This window comes from Drosophila montana, unplaced genomic scaffold, assembly GCF_035044405.1.
Source record: "Drosophila montana isolate Dmon_TW-CO22-7 unplaced genomic scaffold, ASM3504440v1 contig_2534_1, whole genome shotgun sequence".
NCBI classification, from domain to species: domain Eukaryota; kingdom Metazoa; phylum Arthropoda; class Insecta; order Diptera; family Drosophilidae; genus Drosophila; species Drosophila montana.
In genome coordinates this window covers 621,881-642,682 of record NW_026997398.1, presented here as the reverse complement: position 1 = coordinate 642,682, position 20,802 = coordinate 621,881, and the positions used below count along the sequence as shown (strand labels likewise).

General features: G+C 40.3%; 1 protein-coding gene across 4 annotated transcripts; it reads left to right on the top strand.

Annotated features, from left to right (window-relative positions):
- Positions 1-1,139: 1,139 nt before the first annotated feature.
- Positions 1,140-20,337, top strand: Ork1 (open rectifier K[+] channel 1). 4 transcript variants are annotated; one of them, XM_064682883.1, is made up of 7 exons: positions 1,174-1,314; positions 11,341-11,519; positions 15,701-16,002; positions 16,069-16,320; positions 16,398-16,501; positions 16,662-16,809; positions 17,791-20,337. In XM_064682883.1, exons 2-7 carry the CDS (start codon positions 11,378-11,380, stop codon positions 19,861-19,863), a joined length of 3,021 nt encoding a protein of 1,006 aa, XP_064538953.1. In that variant the 5' UTR covers positions 1,174-1,314; positions 11,341-11,377; the 3' UTR covers positions 19,864-20,337. The 4 variants fall into 4 exon arrangements, with proteins under 4 accessions (XP_064538951.1, XP_064538953.1, XP_064538952.1 ...); XM_064682882.1 differs by lacking the exon at positions 1,174-1,314 and adding an exon at positions 1,454-2,000; XM_064682881.1 differs by lacking the exon at positions 11,341-11,519 and having other exon boundaries at positions 1,140-1,314.
- The last annotated feature ends 465 nt before the right edge of the window (positions 20,338-20,802 follow it).

Here is a 20,802-nt window from a genome sequence, read left to right as displayed (position 1 = left end):
AATTTGCTGCCATGCCAGTGAAAATAACAACAAACACAACAACATCAAAAGAGCATAAGAACAATACAAAGCCGAAATCAATGCCTCACTGTGCACAGTGGTTGCTTGTTGTAAGCAGAGTGTATGAATGCTTCAAATTCGTAAAGCCCATTCAGCTCGAGTTGGAGAATGACGTACATTGATGGGTAAGAATATGAATGATTAATAAAGGTTTTTTTTACCAGGCTTGGGCTTGGATACAGAAATCTATACAAATAAATGATCTTTAAAAATCGCTTAATAATTATCGCCACACACACTGTATAAGAGAAGAAAGGCTAAAGCATACATTGGGGTAATTAAAAAAAAGGATTTTAATATTTGATTCTCTTAAATCAAAATTTCGTTGGAATGCATGTGCATATGACGTAAATTTGGATCAATGATTATTATACTATAATTTTTTGCACAAGATAAACTTTGTTTTATAATTAACACTAAACTAGGCCCCAACTTAAGATACGATGAGAGTACACACAATTCAAAGAACAATTTTCTGTTTCAGTTTTCAGTAACAAATATCACTATATACTTACACTCCGATTCTAAACCAAAATTAGTTATCCTTTACCATATATATAACAGGGGCTTACTAGTTTATAGCCACACACACCTTATCATTAACATTGAACCACTGTGCGATTGCTCTACTGCTGTTCGTTGGTAGCAAAACGTAAGTTCAGCATGCTCGTATTGCTGTTGTTAAACTAAGGCCATAGGGGGACGGGGGCAAAGGAGATGGCGAAAAAGTGCTCGCGATTTTCGTAGTTGTCTTTTGTCGATCGCCGATTTATTTATTTTGTTTCTCTTACATTTGTAGTAGTTAGTCGCAGTAGACAGCAGTAAGCCGTGCGATGGCTGAGCAGTTTGTGTGTGTATGTGTTTGTGTGTGTTTGTGTGTGGGTGTGCATGTCTGTGAGGGGTGAGGGGGGGGGGTATGGGTCGATGGGTCGGGGGTGTGAAGGGCAGGTCGGTGCTAGCTCGTCGCCGCTTGATACAAACCACTCACTCAAATCGAGTCCCCCTTGGATCGCAATTGTCACATTCCCCGATCGGATTCACACACGCGCACACTCAAAGCGGGCGCCTGTTGCTTTGGAAGGCGAATAGCTCGAATGTACTCCGAACGGGGTTTGAGCTACATATTTCGGCTCAAAGTGAGTGAGCAGCGGGATCAACAATTAAATGAAAAAAAAATCAAATCAAATAAAATAAAGTATAATAATAAAAATCTCACACATGGTTTACAAAGCGAAAGAGCGAAGGAGAGCGCAGGTGAGTGAGCGGTTAAGCGAGTGCACGAGTGCGTGTGTGTGTGCGTGTGTGTGTGTGTGTGTGTGTGAGGTAGACGAAGACGATCGGCCGTCAAAGGAGGTGTTGATAGTCGGACTTGGCTGTAGCTTTAGCTCCGGATACCGAGCAGTCATATGATGGACGTATCGCGTACCGTAACGACGAAGCGAGCGTTGTGCGTTGTAGGGCAATAAAGAGCATAATAGCTATAACCGTTACCGTTTCTGCCGTTTACCGTTAAGCGCGCATTAAAATTCTAATTCCAATTCGTCAACGCTGGCTGCGCAGCTGCTGCGAGCAGTGGCTGTGGCAGAGACGTGAGCTTCCAAGCATTTCAATTTAAATCAACGTCAACACACACTCACACACACACACACGGCTCACACACACACACACACGGACAAATCGCACATACAAAAGTGTCAACCCGCTGCCTGCAGCGCTTCAATTTCAATTCAATGCGCGCCGTGTAACGGTAACCGTCCTGTTCGTCGCGATCAACGGTTATATGCATTTTTTTTGTTGCTGCATCTGCAACGTTTTTTTTGTTTTTTTTCGTACTCGTCTTCGTTTTTGCTTTGTGTTCTTAACGGTGCAAAGCTAAGAAATTTTTCACGTGCTGTGCGAAAATTTTTGATATTTTTGTTTGGTTTTCGGTTTGCTTAAGTGTGGGTATCAAAAAATATATTACAAATAATATAATTTAATAATAATATTAAAATAACACACAAAACAAATCACCATGTAAATTGTTTGCCACCAGGAACAGCTCAAGAAACAGTGCAAAGCAGAAATTGGTACAGATCCTGTGCCAGTGTTGATAACAAAATAAAAATATGTGTTTAAATGTACTTACATACATATGTATATCAGTTTCATTACAAGTCCCATTTCTCGTGGCTATATCATTTATGGGAAGGCAAACGAACTCGGTTTCAGCAGTACTATATACATATGTACATACATACATACATATGTATGTATATAGGAAAGATCTATTGTATTCCTCCGTTGTCCAATGCAAAAGTGCGAGTGTCGAAATTAATCAATTGTATTATCATTACAAATGTACTTACTTGTATGTGAAATCAGCATGTGTCTGTGGTCATTTTGTCCAGCTTATCAGAGGATCCGCCTTGCTCAATTTGACATAAACATATATTTACAGAGACTTACATACGTACATATATTTACAAATTAAATTCGATGTTTCTGCCTCAAAAGCTGAACTGGATTGATTTTGCGCTTGAAAATTAAAGTAAATACGTTCCACATTTGACTTTCTGTTAAAATTACAAATACTTTTTCTTTAATCAAAGTTAAATTCTTGACATGTGTCCTGTTTTGAGTTATACAGTTACTTTACATAAAGTCCGAGAACAGTTTTTCGAGAACAGTTTTTCGAGCTAGACACGAATGTGTGAGAGAGCTTCAAGAGAACCATTCCTTAGTAATGCAGTCTATTAGAAAACTTTTATAAAATACAATTTCTTAATATAATAATTTATTAATAATTTATACTGAATATCTTTAAATTTAAAGCGAGGGCTCAGTTTTTAGGTCAAACGGTTATGATATAAGACATTTTCGTGTGAATTTCTCACATTTGATTTGATTCGGGAAATATTCGAATTCTTCAAAATCTGTATATAATCAAAGAAAGAAAATTCTACGATCATTCTGGCTATATTATATAAAAAACAAAAAATTTACGTTTAGATGTGTCTGATGTACATATTAACGTTTCCTATCTATAAAAAATACCAAATATTTAAACTATTGATAATAACTTAAGATAAATATTTGAATATACCGAAACAAATCCTTAATTTGACTGATTGCTTCTATAAAGCAAGCTTATATCAGGCATAAAACAAACAGATTAGTTTGAAATTCTTTTTTTTTTACTTCAAAGAATACTTTTTTTAAATCTTAAAGCAGCTCAGAAAAATGCTTGAATTCAATTTCAGGCACGTTTTATTTTCTGCCGTGTTCGATTCTCAATTTGAACAATCTAAACGATCTTTAAAATGCAACTGTGCTCCAGTTAAGAGAGCACGTCTATGTAGAGCTCGCACTTATGCTAGTATATATGTACATATGTACACATGGTTATACAAGTTCTATATGGCCGTAATCAATCAGTGGAGGGCCTTTAGCCTCCAGACTTGTACTTCTCTACATATGTATGTATGTATATGTAGCTCGTTTTGTCGTTTTGTGAATGAATGCGCCTAATTAGCGAAATTGTTGTATTATAATGCGATTGTTTCCAAATGATTGTTTGCCCGAACAACTTGAGCGGGAGGATCTTTAAACAGACAGCCAAAATAAAATAAAAACTATGTATATTAATTCTTTTGTTTTAGGCAGTATTTAATCTGCGGTAATGTCTGGGTGGTGGCCAACGCACATCTTATCGCTGCCAAGGCTTCTTGGCGCTTTAGTATGTCAGTTGGTTGGGCATATTAGTTGCTGCCATCAATCATGTTGCTGGCAACAAATGTTGCTAAGCGCCGTGTTGCTAGCAACATGTGCGATTGCCACCAAAATCCTTCCGGTCGATCTATACCGAGTTGATGTGGAGTATACTAGTTTTTTGCCAGCGTTTGTAACAGTTCGTTTCATAAAGCATATATAACATCCTTGAGTTGATCTAGCTTTGGTCTATTTAAGATGTGCAGACTTCAAATGTGGAAGATTTCTTTAGATACCATATGCAGTTCAAGTTCAGTTAATTTTACAGCGATTTTAGGCAAAGGTTTTTTGGTATATGTCGCATATCTTAAGAGCTGGAGTAGCCCAATGGGGCGGGGCTGCAAGTGAACCGGTTCAAACTAGGCAGAACTGAAAACCGAAACTAAATCTTTTAGCTTGAAATGAAATTTGTTGGGGAAAAGCATGCCAATATCTTTGGCTTGGATTAAGATAATCACACATGAAGAACGGGCAATTATGAATAAATAATTGAATTCTTTCATTGATATTTGAAAAACAGCAAAACAAGCCTGAACTTTAGGAAGTTCTTTCGAGTCATGATACGAACCAGCGACTCTTTTCTTTATGGGAGCCCTGGTAAAAAGGCTTGCGTAAAGCATATGTACATATGTATGTAAGTTTTGTCGAAGAAGGGTATCACGTAGTCGAGCTGTTTTTCTTCGCTTAGCTATTTGGGTCGATCGTTGTTTAGTATTATCGACATTTGTCGTGTCGTGTCAGTTGGCATTATTAATTGTCGTGTTACTCCCTGGCCCTGGCACTACGTCAGCTGACAAGCGGCATCAAGTTAAGAGAATCAGTCGCCGGATTCTTTCTTATCAATGGCCCGAAGACAACAGCTAGACGGAAGAGAAGACACGTTAAAAAAACGGGACATTGATAGATCGAAATGCAATTAATCATGCATGTGAATTGGCTTGTTCAGCAATGTCAACATAATTAGCACCCCTACCATGCATGCCATTTATCCAAGAGATTCTATTGGGTGGACGGGTTGGGTTGGTTTGGTCTAGTCACATCTCATTCCTCATTACCCATTACCCATTACCCATTCCTCCAGCTGGCTGCCACGTCATTGGAGCAAACCGTGCTGCTTCGGGGGCAGCAGCAGCAGCAGCTCTCTGAACGTAGCAAATGTCGTGATTATTTACTAAACGTGTTCATTTGCATTTGTTGCTATTTATTATTGATTATGCGACTGTTTAGCGTTCAGTATATGTAAATATTTTTTATTCATTCATTTCTTTATACATAATACACCAAAAAATGAGAAAATAAAATAAATACAACTAATAAATAGTGCATGATCATTCAAAGTGACCGACTAAAGGTTATTCTACAGTCAGTTTATATGTATTCTGGGTTTCGTTTTTTTAAGTTTCTGTCAAATTTTAACTGCCTCTGATCAAATTACCGTTACTCTCTCATTTTAGCCAGCATCTAGCTGTTAAATATTTGACATGAAGCACTCAAGTGACTAAGGGTTAAACTGCAGCCAGTTTTTATGTATTCTAAAGTTTCGTCTCTCAAATTTTAACTGCCTCTGATCAAATTACCGTTACTCTCTGACTTTAGACAGCATCTATCTGTTAAATATTTGACATGAAGCATTAAAAGTGCCTGTCTAAAGGTTATTCTACAGCCAGTTTTTATGTATTCTAAAGTTTCTTCTCTGTCTGTCAAATTTTAACTGCCTCTGATCGAATTACCGTTAGTCTCTGACTTTAGCCTGCATCTAGCTGTTAAATATTTGACATGAAGCACTCAAGTGACTAAGGGTTAAACTGCAGCCAGTTTTTATGTATTCTAAAGTTTCGGCTCTCAAATTTTAACTGCCTCTGATCAAATTACCGTTACTCTCTGACTTTAGCCAGCATCTAGCTGTCAAATATTTGACATGAAGCATTAAAAGTGCCTGTCTAAAGGTTATTCTACAGCCAGTTTTTATGTATTCTAAAGTTTCTTCTCTGTCTGTCAAATTTTAACTGCCTCTGATCGAATTACCGTTAGTCTCTGACTTTAGCCTGCATCTAGCTGTTAAATATTTGACATGAAGCACTCAAGTGACTAAGGGTTAAACTGCAGCCAGTTTTTATGTATTCTAAAGTTTCGGCTCTCAAATTTTAACTGCCTCTGATCAAATTACCGTTAGTCTCTGACTTTAGCCTGCATCTAGCTGTTAAATATTTGACATGAAGATAATTGTCATTTGTTGAAGTCGTCTTCCTATATTTACTTTGGCTAATGTTTAATTGTTGTTAGTAAAGCAGTGCGATTTTAATAGCTGTAAAATATGTCATGCAAGTTCTATTAGATACATCCGATTATATATTATTTCTGGTCCCTAATACACCTCTGTTCATAACTGGAACCTATTCGATTAGCTGGCTTCAATGTCAAATTTCAAGGTTATATCTCAAAAATTATGTGAGTTCTTAAGATGGAATGAAGCAGAGCAACAAAAAATAAAGGGATGCGGCTAATTTAATTTAGTTCCTCAACAATATAAATATATACAACTTAGCCCTAGGTAATCACCTTTTTTTTTTTGGCTACAAAGTATTAATCAGGGCTGCAAACCCTACGAAAAATTGTCGGCCTTTCGTTTTCCATTTCACGAAACCGGAAATTCTACTGAAAAGATCCCCTGATCTACTTATATGATCTCTTTTTTATAAACCTAACTATGTTCTACAATAATTCAGTTCACTTTGGGGCTTGGTTAAAAACAATTTGAAAAACTGGATTTGCAGCCCTGGTATTTGTGTGCGCATCGAACTTTTGTTTCACTGCGCAACTGTACACAAGCCGGAAAAGTTAATCATTTGGTTTGATCGCATCGATCGCTAGAACTTGATCTTCAATCCTTTTCTTGGCTGCGATTGATTGACTGTGGGCCGTGGGGGCCAGCACGTTGCACGTTGGTTATCAATTAGTAGCCTTTATATGGCTATATTAAATGTTCTGTTGTTTTTCGCACTTAACAAATCAAACATTGAGCAGATTAATTTACATGATCATAGATTTCTTTCTCGTCTTGGGTCGATTGGGGCCACTTGCTGTCATTTATGGGCTGCGAGCGAACGAAACCCCTCAAAATGGGTAAAACGGTTACGTTTTTTAGCAAATCAATGTAAAAGAGAAGGAAGGAAGCAACTCTGATATCATAAAATATATCTAAACATCAAATATATATATAGATACTTTTGATCAGGAGGACGAGCTGAGTCGAACAAGCCACGCACGTATGTCAGTATAAACTTCTCGATCTAAAACTATAAATTTTAAAAAATATACTCTCGTATATCAAAAGTATGAGCGCAGAATTTATATCGATAACTCCTTCCGTGTCCATAATATCGATAATCGATAATATATTTTGGGACATGATTTTACAAGCATAACTCGAAAATTTTAAGAGGAAATTTTAGGAATAGTTCACTTTTTGAATACCTCTTCGAATTTCGCTCGATAATAGAAAAGAATGAAAGAAAGAAAACAAAAAAAGTAAATGAAGATAAGAAAGGCTGTCTAGCGCTTTTGTAAATGCACACTTCTGTGGTTTGAAAATTTGAAAAAGATCGGACCATAAGCACCGAAGACAATCACGAACAGTCAAAATTCGCTCAAAATAGGAAAAAGAAAACTAATTTTCAAATGTAGAGCCTTGCATTGCGATATACACTCTTTTACATGCCGTAATTGTTGTTTAAAAATTTAAAAAAGATCGGACTATAAGCACCGAAGCACATAACGAACAGATTTTGCACGAAATTAAAAGAAAGGGAACTCATTCTCAAGGTTCGAGCCATATTTGTGGTCTGACATCATATCTGCTAGTCGGGCACACCCGACTGGAGCGCATTCTTCTTCTCGTCTCGCAATTTTTTTTTGCAGAATTTTCCATTCCATAGAAAATACGGCAAGCCCAAAAATCAGGGCAACAAATAGGCTCATTAAAATGTTTGTTTTTATAAAAATTAAATAAAAGTCAAATCAAATCAAATACAATAAATGCAAAGACTTCCATTGAATGGCGCGTCATCATTGACAAAACGCGCCCAATAAATGCCATTTTTTTTTTGTTTTTATTTTCGTTTTTTGTTTTTTTGTTATTGTTAACCAAATGCTTAGCCCAGTTTGTTGGCCATAAGCAATGCTTATTGACTTTCAACTAAAAACAAACACATATCATAGATAATTTCGGAAAACATTCTCAATACTTGTACTACTATAAAATTGATAATTATAATTGAATAAATGATATTGTATGCACTGAAATATTATCAGCTCTCCACTTGACTTCAATTGCAACAACAATGGGAATCGAACAAATATATGTATATATACATATGTATATGTAATAGATAGTTGATGCCTTGAGAATTGTTTGGTAATGTCGCATGTATTACTCGAGTACTTGGCCAAGTTGAACTATCTAACTATGATAGCATTTAAAAATAGTTCAAACTTTACGAAAAACTAATTAGAGGAAATAAAATAAATATTGAGAAACTAAACTAGTTTCGGAATTAGATCAGATCTATAGGTATATCAGGTATATATTTAGAGCAATTCCTTTTATAACAAAAATTAATACAAAATAATGATATTAGTAATGATGATGATGATGATAATAATAATAGTAATGATAATAATAATAATAATGAAAATAATATTAATAATTATATTATAATGATATTAGTAATGATGATGATGATAATAATAATTGTAATGATAATAATAATAATAATGAAAATAATATTAATAACTATAATAATAATAACAATAAAATTAATAATATTTATAATGGTAATAAAAATGATTAATATTGATAATGATGATAATAATAATAATACAAATATTAATAATAATAAAAGCAGTATTATTTATTATAATAATTACAAAAATAATATTAATGCTTATAATAATAGTATCATAATAATAACAATAACATTCACCAATAATTTTATATAAATATATGATATATTATATAGTATATCATTTATATATTTAGTTGTTTTCTAAAATAAGATCCATATTATTTTCAGCAACCAGTTTTATGAAAACTAACATTTATTATTTTTGAAAAATAGAATGCTTCAAAATAAAATGGAGACTTAGCTACAAAGCCTACAAATATCTTGAGGCCCAATCATTGGATTTATCTAACCAAATGTGTTAGATGCCAATTTTGGGTAGAGATCAAATTTAGCCCGAAATTTCATGTGAAAATATCTACGACTGGCAATATTTTCAGTAGAGCGGGCAACTATAAAAATTTATAAATGAAAACTGAAGTTCTAGCATTGATAGCTCGAAGGAATGTGAGCAAGCAGGTACACGAAACGTGAATCGAACCACCGACTTCTCGTTGGGGCTAAAGAACTTACAATTAGAAGTGTTTTGTCACTGATAACAGGATATCTGTCAGTCTAATACACTCTCTTAGTCAAATGCCCTGTAACACTTAACAATATGAGCCGCACGCTCAGACAAGTCAAACTTAAGATCAAATATATAGAATTTCACGTAATACTCGAGCACCTGTTGGTAAAACTCCTCTGTCTCTCTCCCTCTCACTCGTTGCGCCTGGTGACAAGGTTCATAAAATGTCTGATGTGCGATACGATTAAAGAGAACTACCTCAACATGAACTAATTACGTTTGAAAATAGGTGAAATAATCTTTATGATTTTGCAAGAAGTGTACAGGCATTATAATTCTTATTACCAGTAGTAGTATTATTATACGTTATTATCGCTGCATTATTTCACAAAATAACTAAAATCGAAGCCGGTCGACAATTGCCGGCCAGAGTTGTCAACCTATCGAGCCGCTAATTAGACGCGATCGAGGTACATTTCCAGCCAGCCAACTAGCCAAATAAAACAGAGGCTGCCGGCATTGTCATCAGCCTAATCCCAGACAGATAACGAGCCATGCCCATCGCAAGCGTTTGTTAACAAAAAGCGGAGAAGTACGTACAAATTAGCAGCAATACTCGGCACTTACGTCTTGCCGATATGATTAGATGTGTCAATATGCTAACCCGACCGACCGACTTTCTGCTCCAAATGACGTCGACTCTGCAATGCCCACTGTGACGTCGCGACTGCGACTGCGACGGCGACGGCGACTGCGACTGGGGCAGGGTTGTCAACGTTTATCATAGCCATAATAATAATGCAACCAAACAGTCTTAAATGTTAACAAACAAGCAAGAACGAGCGGCTAGCTTCGGCACGCCGAAGTTTGAATACCCTTGGGAAGAGATTGCAGCTCTGCGAAAAGATTTGTGAGAAGCATTTTGGAAGATTTTTAAAAATATATCTTGCAAAACTGAACAGTTTCCTATATGATATAGTATGTGATGATGAAGTATATGATGTAATATATAATGTAGTATATGATATAGTATATATTTTAGCAGCTATATGATATAGTTGTCCGATGCCAATTAAATTTGGCTTGTCATAATGTCAAGTAGGGTTTGAATATCTTGAGAACAAACAATTGTTGTTCATAAAAGAACTTAATGTTTGACGATCCTGATGACATTTGTCTTATATAAAAGGCCAAGTTGGGCTTAGATATTTTGACAAAAAATTGTGTTTTTTCATACAAGAACTTAGTGATTGACCGATCAGTCCAATAGCAGCTATATGATATAGTTATGCGATGCCAATTTGGCTTGTAAGAATGTCAAGTTTAGTTGCAAACATTTTGATCCAACCTCAATGTTCGACAGGTCTTTTCTATATGATTTGGTGGTCTCTGATGTTGTCAATCAAGATATTTTGAATAACAGAAAAGTTGAAAAGGTACAAATATATTTGTAACCCAAAAATGTGCAGACTATAGCAAAAATATAAATGCATTAGGTTGGGTATAGCCAGAAGTCGTGTCTATATGAGTTTGGAAGAGCAGGATTCGAGCAGGGTTCGAGCAGGGATCGAGCAGGGATCGAGCAGGGATCGAGCAGGGATCGAGCAGGGATCGAGCAGGGATCGAGCAGGGATCGAGCAGGGATCGAGCAGGGATCGAGCAGGGATCGAGCAGGGTTCGAGCAGGGTTCGAGCAGGGTTCGAGCAGGGTTCGAGCAGGGTTCGAGCAGGGTTCGAGCAGGATTCGAGCAGGGTTCGAGCACTACCAAACACTGGCTAGACCTCAGACCGCTCAGATCCCTGTCTCCTAACTCAAGTTCAAAAAAACGTGACAGACCTTAAGGTTAATACCCAACGTCGAACCCATAAGACTGTCGTCTTGCAGTGTAGCGTAGCAGCCCAAAGAATTTCATGCGAATATTTATATATATATATATATATATAGATAGTTAAGCAATCGCAATCAAGTGTCGATTAACGTTGATACAACCATAAATAATACTAATAATAACAAGAAAACGTTGAAACACTTGAGTTCCCAGCCTAATGTGAGCAAACAATTTACAAGGCGGTGCGTTATTTCGTGGCTGAGAGACTCATTTGTTGGCTTCTCTGCTTGCAGCCGGATCCTCAGAGCCCAGGGAAGCGACAGGTCGAGCATGTCGCCAAACCGTTGGATACTCTTGCTCATCTTTTACATATCCTATCTATTGTTCGGCGCCGCCATCTACTACCACATCGAGCATGGCGAGGAGAAGGAGGCGCGCCTCGAGGAGCTCAAGGAACGCGTTCAGATCTACGGTGGGTAGCCCTTGAATTAATTCCAACAGCGCTTCAATTTGTTCGTCGGAGGCAGCAGAGATCATCATCTTATACCCAACCATATAGCATGTGTCTCACCTATCGTAGACATAAATACTTTTTATTATAGCATGTAAAATGCCGCGTTGCCATGTGATATCTCACAACTAAACTGTCTGCCACGAATTTTGGCCAGCCAACATTTTTTTTTTTTAGCGCCAACCGCCCCCAAACTCAACTAAAGATATCTCATCATCAACACAGTTTACGGTGTGTCTTTAATGCACTTTCTCTGAGCAGCTAACACAGCTGTGTCAAGCCGTTTGTAAGGCAGAGAACAAATATAGTCGGTATAGTCCACAGGATCTCATTGAGCCCAGCATCTATCAGAACAACATAACCTAAAAATGCTTACAAAATGCACTTTAAGACATTCGTCTTATTTCTATATTATTATCGAGCATTTCATGAAATTAGTACGCATAAACTGACTATCATTTAAAAATCAGTTCATTTTGATAAAGATATCACGAAATACATGGCATAAACATAGCATTATCTATATTAAGACACGATAGTTATCCATAAACATTGTCTGATGTCATCGACTGTCATCAAGAGCGATAGCGATGTCATGCAATTCATGGCATAGACGTATTTATATCTATATGCAGACAGCTTAGCCAATCACTTCACGAAATTAGCACGCATAAACTGACTGATCATTAAAAAATCAGTTTCACACGAGAGTTATCCATAAAAATTGTCTGATGTCATGAACTGTTTAGAAGCGATAGCAATATCATGAAATGCATGGTATAAACATAGTTATATCTATAGTTAGACAAGCGGGTTATCCATAAACATTGTCTGATGTCATGACCTGCTAAAGAGTGATAGCGATATCATGAAATTCATTACGTATTGTATCTTAAGCATTTCACGAAATTAGCAAGCATAAATTGACTGATCATTAAAAGATCAGTTGCACACGAGAGTTATCCATAAAGATTGTCTGATTTCCTCAACTTAATGTGCTAAAAACGATATCATGAATTGCATGGCATAAACGTTATTTCTGACTCTATATTTTTAGAGCATACTTAATTCGGTGTGTAAAAAGTGTCCGCTAATATTTACTTGGCTTTATTTTTGTTTTGCCAAACGTGCGTAAATGTTGGGAAATGTGAGCTTTATGAGTTAGCAAGTGTGCGAATCTGATTCGTGATTAATTGCGTTTATACGAATGTGATTTACATGCCTCTGTCTGTGTGTGTGTGTGTGTGTGTGTGTGTGTGCGTATATCATACACATAAATCGCGCTGCGAGCGTATTTATTTTGAGGGTTATTCCACTATAATTGCAATAAAATCAAATTTAAATACCACATAAAATGTGCTAATTGTTCAGATAAATAAACTATAAACGCGAATTAGACACCGTCGAGCCAAGACGTGCGTCGATATCTATATACATATATAAAAGCTAGGCTTTCCACAAACGACGCAACGATTAACCGATTGCACAAGTCGTAGGTCATTCGGTCGGGTAAATGACACGGGAAATACAAATATAAGTATATATGTACCTATATCTATAACTTCTGGGTTAAATCGGTTAGCAACATTCACGATGAACGAGTTCAAGTGTTATGTGAACGGCCGAATCGCAAGGGTCTTACACTGAGCCCCTTTGACTACCAGTATCCGAGGGTCTTACCGTGGGTCTTAATTTAGGTATCCCCTTTCAGCGGGGACAGCCTTTATCAGTCTTTCTCGTAGTATTCGCATGTGAATAGCAATTGATATCAACATTAATCTATTGGGCTTCAGAAGCACTTCAATGTCGTATACCTGGCACCGATATGTACCTGGTCTAAGACTAGGGATCACATTCCGCTCTGAAGTGTGCACAAACATGTGATGATGGCATTTTCTGTTAGTCAGCCAGACACCAGCTACTGATAAAGGCCATAAACAATTGGTCGAGTGATCAAGGACTCGCTTTTAGACATAGATATACATAGGTATATATTTATATTACTTTTTCCAGAGTCTCAGTCTCGGGGATAATCTCCCAATTTGAACGATCATGCGCCTTGATAATACCTTACCGTCGATCGTTTTTGATCATCATATCAAATCATATTTGGTAACTTCCTCACATTTTAGTGCTGAATATGATCTTGTCAGATCGATCGACGGATCTTTCTTAATCGACTCCTTGGTGATCTTAAGGTGATCTTTTCTTTTCTCTAAATATTTGAATCATTATTTATCTTTATCTCTTTGTAGTATAGTATAGTCTAATGATCAGCTGAACGAACAAATGATCTTGTCTGATTCGGCAAATGCTTTTGGCTCGGTTCTTAATATTCTATCCTCTTACTCTTCATCAAATTTTCCCTCCTACTTTATATCTTAATTTTAAAGCTTTAAGTGATCTTGCATAGCTGATCTTGGCCTGATCTCGACTGTTTCGGGCATTGCCCCGCTTCTAACTGGATTGATTTGTGTCTAAAGGATCTATACTTTCTCTAACTTCTCTCTTTCTATCTCTCCTCTCTCTCTCTCCAAACCTCTCTCTCCCTCTGCTTCTATCTATCTTGCCTAGCGATCAGTTGTTGCCACGCATTAATTAGGTAAATTGATCAATTTGTTTGCCACAAACATTTGCACGAGCTAATCAAATTTAACAACAAAAGCGACAACAAGTTAATCTCAATCTAATATTTAGTTGCTTGTTTGTGTAAATTGAAGCTTCAAAGATTTACAAGAATTTGTGCTAATGATCGACGTCTATGAACAAATTGCCGCAATCACAATCAACCCGAGGGGCACCCACAACGACAACGACAACAAAAGGCGGTTCCGTCTCCTCCCATGTTGTCCCCTTGGAGAGAGAGAGAGATTACGATTAGATCTACATAGAGTGCACTGGGATCGTTTACGGGCGAATTGCCCGCAATTGCGCACCGCCCGCTGGGCCCCTCATTGGTCTCCCTCGCTCGCTGGGATTGGCTTTGTTAAATATGTATCTGGCCGTAGCATTTATTGAATTATGCAATTCGTTAAAAGATTACGGCTGAAATTGTTGTCATTTTAGCATTTGCCTCTGGCTTAAGGTTTATTGAATGATTGCACTTAGTTAATGCCAATGAATTGCACTAAAGATGCGCTCTTAATTTGTTTTTAAAAGTTAACTATGTGATATAACTAAAAAGATAGATAGATTGGACTTGTAAAGCGCCTGGCTTCACATCTCCCTGTCAAACACATTGTTAGCCTTGACTAGCAGTTAAGTCTTCTCATTGAAAGACAAAAGCTGTGTGCATGTGTGGCAACGCCAAGTAAAAGGCGCCCTGTTTTACAGGGTGGCAACACCCTGCTGCTAACTGCTTGGCAAATATTTAACACGTACATCAATTTTCTGCCTAAAAATACCCCAACTTTACAGTTAAAGCTATAAATAAAGGTCGCAATTAACACTATCCGAAGTTGTTTAAATACATATGTATCTTCACCGTGAACCTAACGAACTATACAATATATCTGATCTTCTATAGAAATCGCAGCCCGATCACTTTTCTGAAGTAACTAATGTTGAAACTTCAGGTAATGCTCGAAGTTAAGAGCTCTCCCGATATTTTTGATTCAGCTCAAGCATAAATCAAGAGCAACATAGACGATCATATCAGAGCGCGATCAAAATAGCGTACAACCCTAATGATCCGTACGTTCCGGCTGCATGCCACATGTTGGGCCGCATTTTAAATAGTTACGTATACGTATACGTAACCGGATCAGCAATGCGGGTGGCAAAAGCCGTGCCTGGCCCGGGCCAGGGTCGGGGTCGGGGTCGGGGTCGGGGTCGGGCCCCCTGTTGTTGTGTTGTCACATTGACAATTTCGGTTGCCCCGATCCACGTTGTTTTCTTCTACGCTTCTCTCTTTTTTATTTTGATTTGTGTTTTTTCCGCTAAAGCGGAAGGTTAAATGGCGTTTGTAACGCGATCGCCCGCTTCCGGAACACGTGTAATAGAACTAATTAAATTTGATTTGATTTGATTTGATTTGATTTGAGTTTACGCTTCATTGCGTTTTGTAACACAGTTTCGATTGTTTTTCTTGAGTGTTTATCTATTTCCTATATTTGCGGGTATTTTGTTATTGTCCCCTCCAGAATATCTAATGGAAGAGCTGTCAGATAAGAATGCGAGCACACAAAACGAAATTCTCGAACGGATAACGAGCTATTGCGGCAAGCCGGTAACGGATCACACAAAGGACGAATATGAAATACCCTATACATGGACATTCTATCATGCCTTCTTCTTTGCCTTCACCGTCTGCTCGACGGTCGGCTATGGCAATATATCGCCGACAACTTTTGCGGGCCGGATGATCATGATTGCCTACTCGGTGATCGGCATACCGGTAAATGGTATACTCTTTGCCGGTCTGGGCGAGTACTTTGGACGTACGGTATGTGCTTCGAGAATTTCCATTTCCCTTTCAATTCGATTACTTATGCTATCTCTCGATATCCAGTTTGTGGCCATCTATAGACGGTACAAGAAGTACAAGATGTCCACGGACGATCACTATGTGCCGCCGCAGCTGGGCCTGATTACCACGGTGGTTATAGCCCTTATACCGGGCATAGCCCTGTTCCTGCTGCTGCCCGCCTGGGTGTTTACCTATTTTGAGGACTGGTCGTATTCGATATCCTTTTACTACACCTATGTAACGACAACGACAATTGGTTTTGGTGATTTTGTGCCCACCTTTGGTGCCAGCCAGGTGAATATCGCCGAAGGAATATAAAAAACTTTACACTTATCGTTTCACTTTGTTGATATTTCCCCCGTTTTTGATAGCCACGCGAATTTGGCGGCTGGTTTGTGGTCTACCAAATCTTCGTTATTGTCTGGTTTATATTCTCGTTGGGCTATCTGGTCATGATCATGACATTCATCACCCGGTAAGTTGGCTTTATTGATCATCGTATTGCATGATTTGGGTGCGTTTCCGTTTGCATGCCTTGGGCTTTGCCAATACATTGATCCTAACCCGTATTCATCATTCCAAGCTAACATATTATTCTTATTCCAAACCATAATCATTTGCATATACACACACAGAGGACTGCAGAGCAGGAAACTGGCGCATCTGGAGCAGCAGCTCTCGTCCAATCTGAAGGCAACACAGAATCGCATCTGGACGGGTGTTACCAAGGACGTGGGCTATTTGAGACGTCTGCTCAACGAGCTCTATATACTGAAAGTAAAGGTAATGCCACACAAGCATATCACACTATATGAAGTACCGTTATTTAAATTATAGTATCGGGGTTAATAATAAACTTAATTCTGTATGACATTTAAATTAGGCTGTGTATGTAATTAAATATGCGGGAGCATTTTATTTGGTATTTATTATAATTATCAATTATTAATTGGAATACTATGTAAAACCTAACCCTACTTTCGGGCGCTTTTTAATGCGTTGCAGCTAGTTTACAGGCGCGTTAAGTCATGCGTCAGTTTTACCGTTGCACGCGTTGTGCTGCGTCAGCGCCACGGCTGGAAGCAGCGCGCGCAGAACTTTTCAAAAGAAAACCCAAAACTAATCAAATTTACTAACACACGCGCAATAGAACGAGATTGTGTGTGTGTGTGTCTTTATATTTATGTATGTATGTTTAATCAATGGCGCGCACACATTTCCGTTACGTTTGCGTCTTTGCTATGCGTCACAACAACAATTTGGGATACGCATTCACTAAATGTTAGACTAAGCGGGCGAACATTAACCGTAACTCCAACACTACCCCCCTCCCGGCACCAGCAACCACTTCTATCCCTCCGCCGATAAGTTAGTTAACAACAAATGTGATACATATTTTCTTTTTGTAGTTTTGTCGAAAGGGAAATAGAAAGAGCGCGAAGATTAAGATTAAGAAGACGCAGAAGAAGCGCAGGCGTAAGTAATATTAATAAGTGAAACAAATACATATGTATATTATAAATAAATAACAGGATCAGGATAGCAGCACGAGCTGTGTAAGACTGTGCCAGGGCTAGCGAGAGAGTAACAGAGACAACAATAACAACATTGAAACTTACACTAATGCAACGCATACGCTGCGCTTTCTTTACATGTACAACAACAACAACAACAACAACCACAACAACAAACACACACACACATGCACGCACTCGATAACGATAACGATAACTGCACACGATATTCATCGCTTAACCCAATCAGCCCGTTTACACCGACACAGAATTTGGCTATACGCTGCCCCGGTCCGCCTCCTGCCCGGAGCTAAGCATGTACCGCATGGAACCGGCACCGATACCCAGTCGAAAGCGTGCCTATTCCGTTTGCGCCGTTGTGGCAGCCAGTCAGCACCCGTCTGTAATGGTGCACGCCAATTCCGATACGGAGCTGAGCAAATTCGATCGAGAGAAGACGTTCGAGACGGCAGAAGCATATCGCCAGACCACGGATCTGCTGGCCAAGGTGGTGACAGCATTGGCCACGGTACAGCCGCCGCCGGAGGCTGATGATGCGGCCACTTATGGTGGCTATCACGGGTTCTCCGATTCACAGATCCTGGCCAGCGAATGGTCCTTCTCAACGCTCAACGAACACACGACGCCGCGTCGTCCGCGCGGACGTGCCAGCTCCGATTTCAATATTGAGCCACCGCGTCGTCCGCTCCGTGTGCCGCACAATCACAACGAATGGACCTGGAGCGGTGACAATCAACAGATCCAGGAGGCCTTCAACAGTCGCTACAAGAGCCAGCTGAATGGCGCCGCCGGCGAGTCGCATGTGGTGCAGCTGGAGCCGGAGCCGGACAGCGTTGAGGAGCAGCTCAAGAAGAATAGCATGGCCGGCGCCGGCGCCGGACGTGTCAAGAAATTCTCCATGCCGGATGGCCTGCGCAAGCTCTTCCATCGCAAACGACCCTCCCAGGATCTCGAACGCAAGCTGTCGGTGGTATCCGTGCCGGAGGGCATTACGGCCCTGCCGGCCCGCTCGCCGCTCGACTATTACAACAACACGGTGACGGCAAGCGCCAGCCAATCGTATTTGCGCAACGGTCGCGGTCCGCCGCCGCCAACATTCGAGTCGAGCACAAGTCTCGCCTCGAGCATCGGCAATGGCGGCATAACCAACCAGGGCTACCAGCTGGATGACTCGGAGCAGGCAACATTCAGCTCCACCGGCGCCTATCAACGCAAATCCGCCGCCGCAGCTGGCAGGCGTCGCCGCGAATCCATTTACACACAAAATCCGGCCCTGGCCGCACGTCGCGGCAGCATGTTCCCACCGACAGCAGCGGCGCTCACCCAGATGCAGCGACGCGGCTCCGGCTCGGCGGCAATGGCAGCCGTGGCGGCACGTCGCGGCAGCCTGTTCCCGGCGATGGGCGGCGACATGCCGCGCCGCTCCAGCATCTTCTCGGTGACTTCCGACAAGGACATGGACGTACTGGAGCAGACCACCATTGCGGATCTGATACGCGCTCTGGAGGTGGTGCATACGCACGCGGCGCTGGACGAGCAACAGCATCAGCAGCCGGCGAGCGGCGGCAACAAATTGAGCAAGAAGCAGCGCAAATTGGGCAATGCCGGCCTCGATCCGCCCCAGCTGCCGCCCATCTTGTCGCTCTTTGCCGGCGATCAGACGCGCGCCCTGCAGGCAACAGCCGCCAATCGTTTGTATGCACGTCGCTCCACAATTGTCGGCACCATGTCGCCGCAGGGCAGCAGCATTCCTGCCGGCAGCGGCGCCAGTGCCTTGTCCAATCGTCGTCCATCGGGCGTCCAGATATTGGAGCCGCCGCCCAGCTATACGGAGCGACCGCTGCCGGCTAGTGCGGCCAGCTCGACGCCCCTGGGACAGACGAAATTCCGGCGTCGCTTCAGCGTGCGACCGACGGCGCTGCAGATACCGCCGGGACAGGCGCCGCCGCCGGGTGTCAGCCTCAACGAGGAGCAAACCCAAATGTCCAGCTCGCAGACGGCGCTGCAGCGTCGCCTTTCGCTGCGTCCCTCGCCGCTGGCGCGTGAACTGTCGCCGGGCGGCGCCAGTCCGGCGGCTGGCCAGGATGAGGCTGGCGCCTCCTCGGCTGCTCGCCTGATGCCCTCGGCGCTCATGCGGCCCAGCACCAGCAGCACCCATTCCCCGTTGTCGCGCATTGTCCAAATCTCGCAGGCGCAGCGCAAGAGCAGCATGCCCGAAGGTTTTGCCACACGCAAGCCAAGCACCAATACCGGAGGCGGAAGCGGAAGCGGAACTGGAACTGGAACTGCCAGCGATAAATAGTTGCCAGCAAGTCTCTCAAGTGTTTTCTAGTTTGTAGATCAATTATTCTTTCCACTAATTTGTCTATTTGGAAATTTACATTCCATTATATTAATACACATATAATTACGTCTAATTTCTGATCCCAAATGTATCCCACTTCCCAGAGTTTGGCTAACTTTAGATATTGCCAAGATGAAGAGAAAATAATCGAAAAAAAAAATAGTATGTTAATGCCCACCTAAAGGTTGCCTATGTTTACGTTTGTTATGTATTATCCCAATTAATTGTTATACTATTATTTACAATAATTTATAAATGTTGCTATTGTAGATTAAGTGGTTATACGAGCGAGCATGAACAAAATTCCGTAGCATAGCTAAAGAATATGTCAATTATACGAAACCAATATAAATATATAGATGCACACACATATGTATATATAATATATTTATATATATATGCAAATGGAATAAATTAAGTACAATTTTATTAGCTGTCGGATTTTGAATGAAACTCGAAACGCGTATAATGGGAATTGAGCTTGGGCTTCTCGTTTCATATCAAATTGTTGAAATGGGAAATAATCATCTTGATTTTGGGTAAGGAATTTTCAGCCGTGTTCGTACCAAATATTGGGCTAGGGTGCCGCCGTGACAGCCTCTTCATTTGAATGTTGTTCCAATAGGCTTGGTTCGCGAATGGTTGGCAAGAGATATTCGTGGGGTTCCATAGCTGGTGCTTCGAGGACGTATTCCTCGTAGGCTTGCACCTCTGGCGCTGCCGGCTCCTCGATAGATACTTCCTCTTTTCGGGCCTCCAATTTCGCACGGTAACTGCGATAGGAACGATAAATGAGCACGCCGCAATATATGCCAAAGAGTGTAGCGGCCGTTATATAATTTCGTGGTTTTGGACTATGTATTAATGCACTGCATTGTTGCACACAATTCAATTGTG